The sequence below is a fragment of the Semicossyphus pulcher genome, unplaced genomic scaffold, assembly GCF_022749685.1.
Source record: "Semicossyphus pulcher isolate SPU_LCO1_2020_fin unplaced genomic scaffold, fSemPul1.0.p SCAF_13, whole genome shotgun sequence".
NCBI classification, from domain to species: domain Eukaryota; kingdom Metazoa; phylum Chordata; class Actinopteri; order Labriformes; family Labridae; genus Semicossyphus; species Semicossyphus pulcher.
Window position 1 is genome coordinate 2028620 of NW_027211637.1, and position 16175 is coordinate 2044794.

Below are 16175 nucleotides of genomic sequence, written 5' to 3' on the forward strand. Positions count from 1 at the left end.
CCATTACCCCAATTCTGAAAAAACCTGGCGCCGACCCCTCCAACTTCAACAACTTCCGTCCAATCTCCAATCTACCCTTCATCTCCAAAATCCTCGAAAAAACAGTTGCCTCCCAACTCCATTCTCACCTATCCCACAATAACCTGTATGAACAGTTCCAGTCCGGTTTCCGCCCACCCCATAGCACTGAAACAGCACTCATCAAAATCACCAATGACCTCCTTATGGCAGCTGATTCTGGACTCCTCACCATCCTCATCCTCCTCGACCTTAGTGCAGCCTTCGATACCATCTGTCACACCACCCTCCTCAACAGGCTATCTTCCATTGGCATCACCCACACTCCATTAGACTGGTTCACATCTTACCTCTCTGGCCGCACTCATTCAGTTCATTCAACTCAAGTCCTTTAAATCCACTCCTTCCTCCGTCACTACAGGTGTAGTCCTCCTCTTCATCATCTACCTCCTTCCCCTCTGCAATATCTTCCGCAAATTTAACATTCAGTTCCACTGTTATGCAGATGACACCCAGCTCTACCTCACCACTTCACCCTCGTCCACTCTCCTGCCGACCTCCCTCACTGACTGCGTCTCTGAAATAAAAACCTGGTTCACCCTAAACTTTCTTAAATTAAACAGTGACAAAACTGAGGTTCTCCTCATTGGCACTAAATCCACTCTATCCAAAACCAACAGCTTCTCCCTCACTATTGATAACTCCTCCATTTCACCCTCCACCCAGGTTAAGAGTCTGGGTGTCATCCTTGACAGCACACTATTCTTTCAATCCCACATCAATAACATTACCCGGTCTGCCTACTTCCACCTACGAAACATCAATCGTTTCTGCGCCTCCCTCACCCCCCACACTGCCGCCATCCTTGTCCACGGTCTCGTCACTTCCCGTCTGGATTACTGTAACTCCCTCCTCTTCGGCCTCCCTCACAAATCCATCCATAAACTTTAACTGGTCCAGAATTCAGCTGCCCGTATGATTACTCGAACCCCCTCCATCCACCACATCACTCCTGTCCTCCAACAGCTCCACTGGCTCCCGGTTCAGTTCCGTATTCAATTCAAAGTCCTCCTGTTAACATTCAAGGCCATCCACAACCTCGCCCCCCCATATCTGTCCGACCTCCTCCATGTTCCCACTCCCTCCCGCTCCCTCAGATCTTCTTCCTCCTAACACCTGTCTGTCCCCTCCGCCCGTCTCACCACTATGGGGAGCAGAGCATTCAGCCACTCTGCTCCCCGTCTCTGGAATTCATGACCACCCCAACTCAGAAACATCGATTCATTCCCCGATTTTAAATCACAACTCAAAACGCATCTGTTTAAATCTGCCTATTCCACATGACGCTAATTGCTTTGTCACTTTTATTGTTTTTGTTTTTTTCTCTCTCTCTTTTAATGTGTATTTTGTGTATATATATAGATATATATATCTATATATATCTATGTACGGTGTGTTATAAGTCACTTGTTGGCTTAAAACAGTCAGGTTGAACTGGAATGCTATGTTACACACATGTTTGATTGAAAATGATTTTGCACAGAACCCTGCAGATCACTGTGTATACAAAAGAAAACCACGATGAAAAGGTAATACTGATCATAGCAGCTAGTAAGGAGGATATACTGAAGAGTGTGTCATGTCTCCTCATTTTCCTTCAGTTAAGTTACCATTTTTGTCTTGTTCTTTCATGTTTTGTCATTTCCTGTTTTATTTTGAAAGTAACCCTGTTCCATCTTGTTTCAGATCACTTTACTTCCTGCCCCTGTGTTTCCTGCGTCTGGTGATTGTCTGGCCCCTCCCTAATCGGTTTCACCTGTCATTCCCTTCCTCATTCCCTTCCTCACGTCTCCCTTTGTGCTGTGCCAGTTCGTACTTGTCTCCATGTCAGACGTCCCAGCAATTCCCTTGATCCATGTTCCTGTTCATGTTCCAAGTAAGATCTGTGAGAGTTCTGGATTAGAAAGACTTTTTTTTTGTTTCTCAGCATAGAGATTTTCTTTGTTTATTTATTTAGTCTAGTTTTCCTCTATTTAGAGTGATTTTCATTTCTTTATCAGATTTAGGTATTTTGTTTCTAGTTTTCCTGTGTTTAGAGAGAATTTTAGTTTTGTTAGATATAGGTCTTTTGGTTTTGTTCTGTGTTTAATTCCTTTCATGTGAGATTTTCGGTTTATCAGAAGTCGGGTTTGATATCAGGGTTCAGAGTTCAGGTTTTCTTATTATTACCTTTGTGCTTTGGTCTGTGAATTAGTTGTAAATAAATATATTTTATTTACTTTGATTGCTGGTCTGTTGTCGTGCTTTTGGGTTCACATTTGTCTAGGCAGATCGTTACAGAGTGTAAAGAGCATGCTCAATGAAAGGTTCAACATGAAAGACTTCGGACAGTTGAAACATTTTCTGGGAATAGATTTTGACCAAACAGAAGGTCAAGTCAAAATGTCACAAAAGAGATATGTGAGAAAGATATTGGAGAGGTTTGAAATGCAGGATTGCAGGTCTAGAGACCCCATGTGAGCCAAAACTTCAGTACACAGAAAATGCTGAGAAAATGAAAGATCCACGGAAGTATAGAGAAGCAGTGGGAATTTAAATTTACTTGTCCACATGCAGGAGACCAGATATATATTTTGTGGTCAGTAAACTATCTCAGCACTTTGCTGAACCAACAGAAGAACACTGGAACACAGTTAAACACGTGTTCAGATACCTCAAAGGTACTGCAGAACAGGAGTTATTCTTCAAAAGAGATTACACAGAGAAACTAGGTCTAAGAGTGTACAGTGATGCTGACTGGGCATCAGATGTAACAGGCGCAGTACATCAGGATATTGTGTTAGTCTAAGTAAAGGGAGCTCTTTGATCTTATGGAAAACGAGGAAACAACCGACAGTAGCATTATCGACCTGCGAGGCAGAATACATGTCCCTAACGTCGGCTATACAGGAGTGTATTTATTTGGAACAGCTACTCAAAGGTAGTGACAAATACCAATATGCACAAACAAGTGTATGAAAACAACCAAGGTACTATATCATTAGCCAGAAACCCAGTGGACGGACAACGGTGCAAGCATATTGATATTAAGTACCATTTCATAAGGGAAACTGTAAACAATGGAAAAGTAATCTTGGAATACTGTCCTACTGAACAAAGGATTGCCGATTTAATGACAAAGCCAGCTACAAAGCGAAAACTAAAGAAGTTTGCTCAGGACATGTTTGGCACTTAAAAGTGCACAAAGAGTGTGTGTTCATATTGTTAAGGTAAAGGAGAAACTTTATTTCTGTTTTGTTTCTGTATAACCTCGTGAGCTAAGAGCGAGTGGGGGTGTTAAATGGTGTCACTAGATGGCGCCCTCGCTCAATGTATTGTACTGTTCTGTTTAAGATTACACATGTGCATGCAGATGTGATGTCACGTTCTGTGCCCCCCTGTTATGTTGATGAAGAGGAGAGCAGGCACGGCACCTGCAGTTCTGTTTTTATGCCAGTGTATTAAGATGAATCCTCCAGTACTGGCCCCAAATAAATATGCCAATGGCTAAAGAATAGAGACCGAGTTAAGCTTTGCTTATCCTCTACACGGAAGTCGACAGCTACACACTCCAATGCTCTACAACTTCAACACGTAGTGTCTTCAGTGCTCAGACGCTTACAGAGTGCTGTTAGGAGAAAAGGTGATGTCACACAGCGGTGAACATGCTCCTGTCCCGACTTTTTTGGAATGTGTTGAAGGCATCAAATTTAGAATGTGTGTATATTAAAAAAAAAAACTAAGTATATCAGTTTGAACATTAAATGTCTTTGTGTTGCATTCAATTGAATTAAGGGTTAAAAGGATTTGTAAATCACTGTATTCTGTTTTTATTCTCATTTGTCATAAACGTTTTTGTACTCTTTACTGACTTTCACTCTTGCTGTGCACAAGTTTCAACAAGTTTCCACTCGACTTCACTCGACGAAGCTTTTTTTCCCACAGGTTTTCCACTTTAGACCCTGACTCATTCCAGATATCTTGTCCCATACAATCACAGTGCATGTTAACATTTAATAAAACAAACAACTACTGACTTCAACAGAGTTTTATATTTACTGTGATTCTATTTAAAGAATATAAGGAAAGAAAAAGACGAGTACGCACCTTGTTACATGGAGGCTGACTGCCAGAGTGTCTTTCTTTCAGTTTTCTGTCCTTTCACAATAAAAGCTTCCGAAGAAGAAATTTGTAATCCAGGCTGTGATGTGATAATGGTGAATCAAAACAAACCGTTTAATGGAGGCATTTATACATAATATTACATATTAGTACTCATGTTACATTTATGTTACAGTGTTATTTATCAGATGCTTTTGTATTTAATACAACACGAGCAACGATCAAGACAGGAGAGAACAAAGTCAGTAAGAGCCAACAAACAGCTTCAGGTGTGATCGGACTCTGGTGCTGACAGGCAGAGCACAGGGCGTATATCTTTATTTTTTAATATCATCATCAGGAACATCAACAAGGTCAATACAGTAATCATCAGCATCATGAATCTACTAATCAACAGAAACCACATCCTCAATGTCATCATCATCAATAGCATCAATATCATGAAGGTCAGAGGTGATGATGAAAGAGCTGGGCGAAAGGGACTCTGCAGACTCAATGGAGTTTGGTAACTCGTTCCACCACCGGGGGAATACTGAGAGAAAGAGTCTCGCTAGTGACTTAGATTTAGAGATGTCGGCAAGGCATGACAAGATCCGTCGTGTCGTCTGGTGGGAATGACAGGAAGAGCTGGGTATCGACTGCATAGCAATAGTATGAGAAACCATGGGAGCGCATGATTGCACCAAGTGAGGTGGTATATATTGAAAAGAGAAGGGGACTGACCCTTGAGGCACCCCTGTGGATAAGCTGTGGGGTTTGGACACTTCTCCTTTTCAAGATACTCTGAAAGATCTCCCTGAGAGGTAGGACATGAACCAGAGGAGGGCAGATCCTGAGATACCAAGCTCAGAGAGAGTGGAGAGGAGGATTTGGTGGTTCACTGTGTCAAAGGCGGCTGACAGATTTAGCAGCAATAGAGCCGAGGACTGTCCGGCTGCTTTAACCAGACGCAGTGATACTGTTACCGACAGTAGTGCCGTTTCTGTAGAGTGGCCCCGCTTAAACACAGACTGATTTGGGTCCAACAGATTGTTCTCGGACAGGAAGTCAGAGACTTGATTAAAAACTGTGCGCTCAAGTATTTTTGACAGGAAGCGTAGAAGTGAAACTGGTCTGTAGGGTTTTGGGCTGAGTTTGATAATAAGATACTTAGTTAATGTATTAAAACCTATTTTGAACAAAGCAGCATGCTTTTATTCTGAAGGCAGGGAAACTAGAAACTGTTTTGTTTTTGTGTTTTTCGTAGATACAAGAAACTGTTTTTTTTAATTTGTCATGCAGAGCTCTGTGACATTTCCTCAGTCCTGTGAGGTGATATGATTTGTCAACCTTTTGGGGGAATATGGCTGCATTAAAACCATAGGCTGTAGAAACAGAAACTATTTGAAGCAAAAAGAGGCTGAAAGATCAAAGAGGCATGACCACTTCCTGTATACAGTGTAAGGTAGGCGGGGCCAGTCTCAGCAGGCCGAGTGAACAAACACAGGCTGCAGGCGTCTTGTTCTTTGCTGGAACGGAAAAATAATCCATAAATAAAACTTGTGATGCTGATTTGGAAAATGGAGTTATTAATTTCTCTGTGTTGTTTGTTCCTAAAGTTTCTTCGTGGTTATTGTTCATTATTTATTCTGAGGACAAATCACCACTTCAGTGTTTAATGTTTAACCCTTTGCTTCATCTGTTGGTGGTCACAATGACGGGTCACTGTCAGTCCTCACAGAGACCTCTGGCTGTTAGAATCAGCTGACACTTTAATGTTTATCAGTGGGACTTACAACAATGATAGAAATCAATTCACTCTTCCATCTCAAATCATGTGTGCAGATATTTTTCCATGAATTCATAAACTTTAGTTTCACATCTCATAAATGTAAAGATGGTCAGATTAAAGTTCAGCATGCTGCTGTTGGCTCTTTACAGTGGAGCAGGTCCATAATAACCTCTGTGTGTGTGCTGACAGGTGCTGGTTTGAGGATAAAGACGTCATGCACCAAGAAATCAGACACAGTTTGTGAAACACTGGAAGGATTTTACTGCACAGTCTCTGCAGAGGGCGGCTGTGCAGCAGCACAGAGACACAAGAGCTGCAGACCAGGACAACACATCAGTCAGAGCGGTTGGTGTTCATGTCTGATTAAGATTATTGGTGAAGTTTTCTCCTCACAGCTGCAGGTGGTGATTTCTGACGTCTGCAGCAGGAAAGAAGCACCAAAATAAATCTGTGCTAAAGATTAGTGCGGAGAAATTCATGGTTTAAAACACGAAGCTGGTTAGTTATTAAAAAGTGCATCTAGAGTCATATAAATATAATTTAAAGAGATTAAGTTGCAAAGAAAAACTAAACCTAAGATTCTACATTAGCTCCATGTTGGTTTTTCTTTGGCTCCATTCAGTTAAAAATTCCTCCTGAGAAACAATGTGAAAATGAGCAGAGTTTGTGTTCTCTGTTGAGAAGGTGAAAAGAAATAACAGTCAGTGTGAAAGTGAACGAAAACCCTGATTTTATCTTGCATGAAGTACAACCCAAACAGGTCTGACCTGTCTATCCTTAAAACCAGTGGCGGCTGGTGAAAAATATTCTAGGTGTGGCTGTGCTGTGCCATACTCAGTTTTTAACAACCATCCCACTATGACAGTTTTAAAAAGTAAAGATGGGGAGCAAAATAGTGCATTAAATGGCTACATCCAGCTAGCCAAGCCTTTCTGGTGTACCAGTTGGGAGAAAATCCTCTGGTGTAGGTTTTACCTTTTTCACTCGCTGGTTGGTTGATTTTAGTATCTGGCTGATCCGGTCCAGTTTCTTTAATCCCTAATTTTTCACTTAAACTTCTCCTCTCGAACAGATTTTGAAGAGGAGAGTGTACAGAGTTGTTTGCGGTGTTAGCGTCCATCATTGTCATTTCCATCACTCATAGACTGATCAGACTTCAACCACCGAGACTAACCGAATTTACCCGAACCTCCGGGGATTATTTTCAATGACGCTGATTGGCCAAATTCACGTTGATATGCGCGTATCTTGCCCCAGCAACAGTCCCTGATTGGCTACTCGTCTCTGCTTTAGGGGCGCTGGAAAAAGCGCCCCTAAAGCAGAGATGACACACACTCTCCAATAGGGAGGCCGGCGCCCTAGCGCCCTCTATTGGCCAGCCGCCACTGCTTAAAACACAGGAGAGGTGGACTGAGAGCTGGAGGAGACTGAATGACGTTTAACAAACTGCTCCTGTCTCCCTCCCTCCTCTCACTTTGTTCCCCTTCATGCTGTGACCTCTCTCTGTCTCTGGCAATAATAATAATATCTATAATAAAAACAGGCTGATATGTGCCTGATGTTGAGAAGGTGTCATCATGTTGTTCATCCAGCAGGGGGCGCTCTGGCTCTGATATTCCCTCTCTGTAAACACATCTTTAATCTGTGAGTTTCTCCCCTTTAAACTGATTTGGTCTCAAAAATCTTTTATCAGTAGGGCTGTGATTTCTAAAGAGCTTTTTAATGCAATTTGTGCTTTAAGAAAAATCCTATAAAACCAGACAGGGCGGATAAATGTGGAGTAAAGACCATTAAATATCAGAAATATTCTCACGTTGATCATTTTTTTGTGTTCTGATGCTGAACAAAAAGAGACTGTAGGGAAGCAAAATGTTTCAGACAAACTAAACTTTTAAGTCGTTTGCATTCAGTGACTCAGTGAACTTCTTTATTCTCACTTCTTCCCTGATTACTGTGTCCAGCTGTGCTGCGGCGCTCTTTACTTCCTGTTGAACACGGCGACCTGTCACCTTTTTAGTCAAACACATGATAAATCCACATCAGACACTTTTAAGATTCAAGAAAGAGACTTTTATTGATGCAGTGATATTTAAACACAGAGTGGACTCAGAGAGAGAAACACAGAGTGAAGAGAAGCATCAGAAAAACATTCAGAACAACAAAAACAAAGTGATATTAAAGTCTGTTCCTCACAAGAACTCAGTGACGGCTCGCTGCTCTGTTACACAACAGGTAAAAATCCTTCATTTCAAATAAGACATTTAATTTAACGTCCTCTCTTCCTCCGCGCTGTGTTTCTGATCATGCTTCAGTGTTTATGTCGTCTGTGTTTGCTGTTCATGCCTTTGTTTCTCTTTTCTTGCAGCACGTTTCCCTTCAGACTTTATGTGTTTTGGTTTCTGCATGGTTTCTGTTTCTGCTGCTGTTTTCCTCTGATGGAAGAGCTTCAGGCCGCTGGAGCACGTTTGCCCGTGTCGGCCTCTGTACAAATGTGCACTCGGACTCAGGTTTCAACTGATTTGAATTTTGGGTCAAAGGTCAAAGATTACTGTGACCTCTCAAATATGATATAAACTTCAACTCGACTGGTTGATGATATTTGCAGCATAATATTACATCATATAATATTGTAATAACTTGTAAACCACAGCAGCAGAGAGGATATATTTATAGATGCTGTTCTTGGTGTGGACGGCTCTTAAGGCTGGATTTTAAAGCTGCTATTTACAGAAGCCCTGAGCGAACCTGCCTCGTACATTTCATTTACTCTGTTTTCCCGTGATAACGACTCATTTCAGTTGTTTCCTGGAGGTCACCGTAACGTCAGATGATCATAACTCGTATCACCAATCGAACATAGAAACAGGCTGAACTTCCCTCATCAGTGTGGGCGATGGCAGCATGGCATGTCCTGCTCTGTAATTATAGAAGAAAATAAAAACAATCCCAGGTACCTTTTCAGCGCTGTAGCCAGGCTGACAGAGAGTCACAGCTCCATTGAGCCATGTTTTCCTATAGCCCTCAGCAGTGATGATTTCATGAGCTTCTTTAATGACAAAATCCTAAAGATTAGAGACTCTGTAACCTGCTGCCCTTAACTGGTGCAGATGTATCTTTGGAAACTGCTCAAAAACCTGATGTTTACACTGTTTGTCTCCAATTGACCTTCCTGAGCTAAATTCTCTAATCACTCCGTCTAAACCATCGACCTGTCTTTATTCCAACCAAGCTGCTGAAGGAAGTCTTTCCCTCAATTAGCACCTCTTTACTAGATATGATCAATATGTCTTTATCGACAGGCGATGTACCACAGTCTTTTAAACTAGCTGTAATGAAACCTCTGCCCTAGATGGCATCATCCTGGCCTCCAGCACTACTGTTAGGAATCTGGGAGTTCTGTTTGATCAGGATATGTCCTTCATCTCCCACAGAAAACAAATATCAAGGACAGCCTTCTTTCACCGTCACAACAAACATCAGACACATCCTGTCTCAACACGATGCAGAAAAACTCGTCCATGCATTCGTTACTTCCAGGTTGGATTATTGTAACTCGTTACTATCAGGCTGCTCTAATAAGTCACTAAAAACTCTGCAGCTGGTACAAAATGCTGCAGCACGTGTGCTGACAAGAACTAGGAAGAGAGAGCACATCTCTCCTGTATTAGCCTCTCTGCACTGGCTTCCTGTGAAATCTAGAATAGAATTTAAAATCCTTCTTCTTACTTACAAAGCTCTTAATGGTCAGGCACCATCATATCTGAAAGAGCTCATAGTGCCATATTACCCCTCTAGAACATTGCGCTCCCAGGATGCAGGCCTGCTTGTGGTACCTAAAGTCTCTAAGAGTAGTGTTGGAGGTAGAGCCTTCAATTACCAGGCCCCCCTCCTCTGGAACAATCTACCAGTCAGGGTCCGGGAGGCAGACACCCTCTCTTCTTTTAAGAGTTCAAACTTTCCTCTTTGATAAAGCTTATAGTTAGGGCTGGCTCAGGCTGGGACCAGCCCAGAGTTATGCTGCAATAGGTTTAGACTGCCGGGGGGATCTGACACACCGAGCCTCTCTCTCTCTCTCTCTCTGTCTGTCTGTCTCTCTCTCTCTCCCTCTGTGTCTCTCTCCCTCTCTCTCTGTCATATTAATGCAGCTCATTAACTCTGTGTCTTCTTGTCCCATTAACGTTACTAACCATATATCTTCCCGGGAGTTCTTGCGCTCCCTTGTCTCGCTGTCTGCTGCTGACCGGCTCGACTCAGTCTGCAACACCTACTAACATCAGACTTCCCCATAGTATCATTATTGTTGCTGCTAATGCTAAAAGTTGAAGCATGCTCTAATATCTAAATAGGTAAGGGGAAGGGGGGTTTTAAGAAAAAATTGTTCCTATTTTTTCTTTCCTTCTAAAAGCAGGACGCCCTCAGAAGCGTCACAAAAACTGAGGCTTTCCCGTCGGCGACGACACGTTCATTAATCTGTCGCCGTAGTGCTCACGGATCACTACTGGGACTATGCTAGCGGGCCCTTAGCCCTCAGGGAAAAATACGGCTAGTTTCTCTGTCCCTTGGTCCGGTCCCTACCGTGAAACCCCTAAAGGCTTTCTAAAGGTGCTCTCTGCCCTGTGTGTGTGTGTGTGTGTGTCTATAAATCAGTAATGTCGCCGTAGTGTGAATCTCATGAGCTTACCTCGGGGGCGTAACGGAGTCCTTTGAAGAAAACCTTTCTCACTTCTGTTTTAATACCACTCACTCTGAAACCAAAACTCCCTCCAAAGGATTTCTTAAAGTTTTACATGCCTTTATTTGTTCACTCAGTTATAAATATATAAATAATAAAAAAGAAAAAGAAAACGTTAAAAACTCAAATTTGTCAGAACTGGTCTGGTTCTGTTTTCAGATGCCTTTAAAGAAGGCTGATAATTTAGGAGTTGGACAATTTGGATGCAGTTTAAGAAACCTTAAATTACATTCTATCTATCAGCTAAATTTGGGAGTCTCTGGCGGGCATTGATTATTCACAAAACCTCGAGTCCTGTTTAGGTTTGTCTACCAAGAGATACCATGCAAACCCTCAATAGGCGTGTTGTCGCCAGGAGCTTACGAGCATCCCCGTTATGGCAGGCCCAACAGTTGTCAAAGTCTTGCTTCAAATCTAAATTACGCCAGAAGTTCAAGTCACAAACGGACAAGAGTCAGATTTAAAGTTTTTCAGACTATCTGCTTTACCTCTTCCTGCGAATGGAGAATCTCTGAGAGACGGGTAGGCATGTCCTGAGGAGAGTGGGGCGGGGAGTGAGCCCCGATCTCCGGACATTTGCCTTTATATAGGCCTCTGCGCAAAAGCTGGAATTTCCCAGCTCCTGCACCTGCAAGTTCACGAGGCCCGTCCACGTGAGGTGAGGTGCACGCGGCCCGTTCACGTGAGGTGAGGTGCACGCGGCCCGTCCACGTGAGGTGAGGGACACTTGTCCAGCCTACCCATAACTATTGGCCAACCTGAGCCCTACCCCACGTGGGCCAGCTGCGACCGGGGAGCCAATCATAAATCTGTTCACAGACAAGACCAGTTTCAACAACTCTGCGACCCACAAATAAGGACTCAAAGAGAGGTTCTCCAACAACTTAATAAATGTAAGCATACATGATAAATGTTTAACAATACATAGTCAAAAGTCCAATAAATGGATATATGACATGGTTACATGAGTACATTAAAGTACATTGACAGAAAAATCAACATGCAGATTGATGAAAAGACTAAAGTAACTACTAGAAGGAGAATAGTAACACAAATCATTGATTAAAAGTCAAGGTTAAAATAATTCCTTGCAATTCACAATTCACCAATAATTTGTGTTAATAAAAAGTCAACATAATCGAGTAATACTCCAAAATAATATGTAATCAAACATCCTTCTATTTTTCCTAGTTAAGAAATCAGATAATAATCCATTAATTAATAAACTCATATTATAAGTTGTGAGCTATAAGCTACACAGTGAGTTTACAATGTTCAAACTTAAACACACACATATAATAAATCTAAAGAAAAAGACCAAGAGAGCAAAGGCTACAGTACATAAAGCTTGCTGGCTATAATGTTAAAGGCTGACATACAGTCAGTGTAACTGAGGGAAAACAGGATATAAATCAAGAATAGGATCTTTAAAGACTCAACTGCAGTAATTCTCAAGACACTCGACTAAGAGCATCAGAGGCCAACATGGCAGTAAAACTTAAAGCATACATGTTAGACTCTGACACCTCAAGAGGAGTACAAGAGGAGCAGATCTAAGATCATACAGAGAACATAAAAGTGATATATTCTCAAGACTCAAACGTGCACTAGTTATTCATAACAAGTGTTCTGGCTACTCTTTCATGCCAGTGTAAGCTTATGGAGATTTCCTCCTTATCATTTGTTTTTGTTATTTTTAACTTGTTATTTATATAGTCCCATAAGGGACATGGGCGAAATGCAGGAGTCCAAAGACATGTAACTCATTACATCCTACATAAACGCTCATTTAAAAAAGATTTAATTATAGTATTCAAATGTTAACAACAATTGCATTTAATTTTACCTGTCCTGTCTAACAAAGTAGACCTGCTGACTTCAAGTGTTACAATTACTATTATCAGCCTTTCATCATGACTCTGCTGTTCTTGCTAATCTTCACACTAGTGTACCACTATTATTGGCATCATAACCATGAGTATGTATTAGCTGCTGTTGTTGTAACAAGAACATATGTTGTTGCTGCTCTCTCTGCCTGTCTCTATCCTGCTTCTCCTTCTGTCCCATGTTCGGCCCATCCAGTCTCTTCAGATGTTCAACATGAGTCTGGTTCTGCTCGAGGTTTCTGCCTGTTAAAGGAAGTTTTTCTGCCACTGTGCTGGATGTTGCTACGTGCTGCTCATGGTGATTCATGTTGGGTCTCTCTCTAAATAACATAAAGAGTCGGTCTAGACCTGCTCTTCTTGTAAAGTGTCTTGAGATAACTCTGGTTATGATTTGGCGCTATACAAATAACATTTGATTTGAATGTGATTTAATATCACAGCGAGCAGCCTGTTGGTCTGTTTTCTACATCGACACTAAATGATCCGTTATCACGAGAGAACCAGCTTTGTTCTCTGGAGATAACCAGATAAAGAAGTCGAGATCTTCAGCAAACAACTGAAATGACTCGTCATCGTCTGTGTGAGACGTGACTGTGGTTCATGTGCTGCTGACACATTAAAGCTGCTGCAGAAGGTGAAAAACAAGAAAGCAAAAGAACAAGAAAATAAACAGATGAATATAAAATAAGACTTTGTGTTTATAACAGACTGTTGAAGGACCCACTTTGTGTTTGTGTTTATAGTGTGTGTGTTTGTAGCATGAGTGACAACCTCAGCTGACGTCAGCTCAGCTTCATGGAGAGAAATGAAACAATTCTCTGCTTCACAAACACGAGAGCTGAACACTGAGTCTGCTGCACGACCTCTGCTTGACCTCTCTGATGGACCAATCACTGTGTGACGGTAAACTGTCTGCATGTTCAGGTTTGTTCTGTCACCTCCTGAGGAGAGAAGAGATTTATTTATAACAGGAACATTTTATAAAACCTGACAGAGTCAGTCAGTGAACATGTCAGAGGAACACTCTGCTGTCTCACCTGCTCTATTCCGATAAGGCTGAGAATCCCCCGTTCCTTTAAGAGAAATATTAATGAGTGAGTGACATCATTTAATTATTTCACTGTTAAATAGATTGAGAGTAAAGAGAGAAGAAAACATACCAGATCATGAATTTCTTCTTTTCTTTCTCTCTCTGTAATAAAACATAAACAATGAATAAAAACTTGATGATGTCACAGACAGTATTATCTATCAAAACATGATCAAGTTTTTATTGACACAAAGAAATACTTACTTTGTTTTTGAAGTCTTTTTTGCTTCAGTGCGAGATACAGTACAGCTGATAAAATAAGCACAAGATTAGAGACTATAAACATTATCCAAAATGTACTCAGTCCTCCACATTGAGCATCAGTTGAATCAGTTCCTGCTTTCAGCAGCTGTAGATACTTTGATTGACACCTGTAATGACAGAGGGACATTTATTAGAGGAACACCTGTCGGAGCTCATGAACTCATGAAGGTGTGTCCCTGTCTGATGTGAAGCTTCACTCACTGTGTGTGTGGTCGACAAGATGTAAACGTCCCATCTGAAAATGTTCCATCACTGCAGGCGGAGCAATCAATGACTCTCTGTGACGTTCCTGCACACAGCACATTTATTAAAACCAGTTCAAATGAGATTTTAGACGTGATTTTGTCTCATAATTTTATTATTAGAAATAAAACTCACCTCTCTGTCTGATGTATTCTCCTGGTCTGCAGCTTGTGTAACTCTGTGCTGCTGCACAGCTGCCCTCTGCAGAGTCTGTGCAGTAAAATCCTTCCAGTGGTTCACAAACTGTGTTTGATGTTTGGGTACATGACGTCTTTATCCTCACACCAGAACCTGTCAGCACACACACAGAGGTTATTATGGACCTACTCGACCCATCAGCCAAACACACCTGGCAGATATCTTCTCTCTAATGAGTGCACTTCTATATAAGGTAAGGCTACATCTATAAGGAAGGTAAGGATGTAGAGCAGGGATGCTTTAGCTCAACTCAAATAGTTTCTCACAGGACAAAAAGTTCCTACAAAGTCAAACAGACGGAGACAAACTGAGCTGCTGTGAATGCAGCAAACATCTGAGCTATAACTCAGATCATTCACATTTAGTTGTGGAACCAAAACAGGCTCAAATGTTTCAGAATATTGACCCAAAAAACAGCTCCTCTCGTATCTGAACACTTGTTGGACAGAGAACACGGATCTTTGATTCAGGCAGTCACAGCGTTTAGCTCAGCAGCTGCTCTTTAGCTCTCTGTCTGTTTAACCTGCTTTGTTTGGTGGCGCTTAGTGTTCCACTCAGGTTTGGAAAATATTATTATCATCATATTATACTATATTATATTATGTTATATTATCAGAAATGTACCTGCATCACAGTCTCTACAGTAGAAGCACTGCATACGGTCAGTAGGCTGGTTCATGAAGGTTCCCTCAGTGCAGGGCAGACAGGAGGTGTGATTGGACTCTGAGCTGCAATCAGTTTGAACTCGACTTCCTGTTTAAAAAAAAGAGATATAAATATATTTTTTAAGTCATAAGCATATATATATATATATCTCTTTAATTTTCAGGTGGATCTTACCAGGAAGACACTTAGGACAGCATCTATTTCCTATCTTATACTCAGATTGATCACATGTGAGAGCATGACCTCTGAAGACATTCAGCACGAGCATCTGTGGAGAGGAGAGGAGAGGAGAGGAGAGAGCAGGAGAGGAGAGGAGAGAGTTTGGTGTCAGTGAAACATGAACATCATCCCTCAGTGTGTTGATGAAAAACACCTTCAGTTCTTCAGTTTATTTCTGTGTTTTACTTTCTTTGAACTTTAGATGGAAAAGAAAAAGACAAAAAAATCTCTGTAATAATAAAATCTTTTACCAGCAGTGATGCAGCTGACCAAAGAGTCCCTCTGAACATCGTTGTCTCGTCAGGATCACAGTTTTCATGAAGACGTCTTCTCACTGAGATCTGAGATGGAGGGAGACGTTGATCACGACACCACCTGGGAACAGAGAGAGAAAATATTCAATCACACTTTTTGTATTTTAAACCGAACAACTAAACAGAATTAATTTGTTTATCAAATAAAGTTAAGTATCAGCCTTAACTAATGAGGATGATGACACTTAAGAGAAGCCACTTAAAGGGGTTTCATTATTAAAGGGTTCATATTACCTGAAGTAAACACAACGTGACGAGGAGGGGCAGTTATCTTCATCACTAAACAGATTCACCCCTTCATTTTATCAGGTCCAACGGTGTTAAAAACCTCTTTAGGAAAAACTCGAGGCTGTCATGTGGGATATGATTTCAGATAAAAATGGACACAGACTCAAAAGTGCTAAAATAACTGTGTCCTATGCCCATGTAGAATACGGTCTGGCTGGGTGATTTGTTGCCTAACATCCATAACTTTACTTGTAAATGAGATGAAAAACTTCTCACATATCTCTTGAGAGGTGTAGCCCAGGTAGTCAGGGCAGCCATTGTTTAGTCATTATATTTATTTAATTTGAATAAAGAACAGTTTAAAAGAGTTAAACGTCTCTAACAG

At 41.4% G+C, this 16175-nt stretch overlaps 1 protein-coding gene across 1 annotated transcript; it reads right to left on the minus strand.

Moving 5' to 3' along the window:
• Positions 1 to 13680: 13680 nt before the first annotated feature.
• LOC138590381 (tumor necrosis factor receptor superfamily member 5-like) lies at positions 13681 to 15619 on the minus strand. Its single transcript, XM_069661009.1, has 7 exons — positions 15500 to 15619; positions 15204 to 15297; positions 14988 to 15116; positions 14301 to 14456; positions 14124 to 14211; positions 13863 to 14029; positions 13681 to 13760 (listed from the first exon to the last, which is right to left on the minus strand). Exons 1-7 carry the CDS (start codon positions 15536 to 15538, stop codon positions 13681 to 13683), a joined length of 753 nt encoding a protein of 250 aa, XP_069517110.1. The 5' UTR covers positions 15539 to 15619.
• Between the last annotated feature and the right edge of the window lie 556 nt (positions 15620 to 16175).

What these genes read in the sequence shown, in the direction of transcription:
- LOC138590381 (XM_069661009.1), bottom strand. Translation starts at nt 15,538, where the DNA reads ATGTTCAGAGGGACTCTTTGGTCAGCTGCATCACTGCTG. An exon ending in TCTTGTCGACCACACACACA is followed by an intron (nt 14,030 to 14,123) that starts GTGAGTGAAGCT and finishes CTGTCATTACAG; the next exon opens with GTGTCAATCAAAGTATCTAC. An exon ending in AAAAAGACTTCAAAAACAAA is followed by an intron (nt 13,761 to 13,862) that starts GTAAGTATTTCT and finishes GTTTTATTACAG; the next exon opens with AGAGAGAAAGAAAAGAAGAA.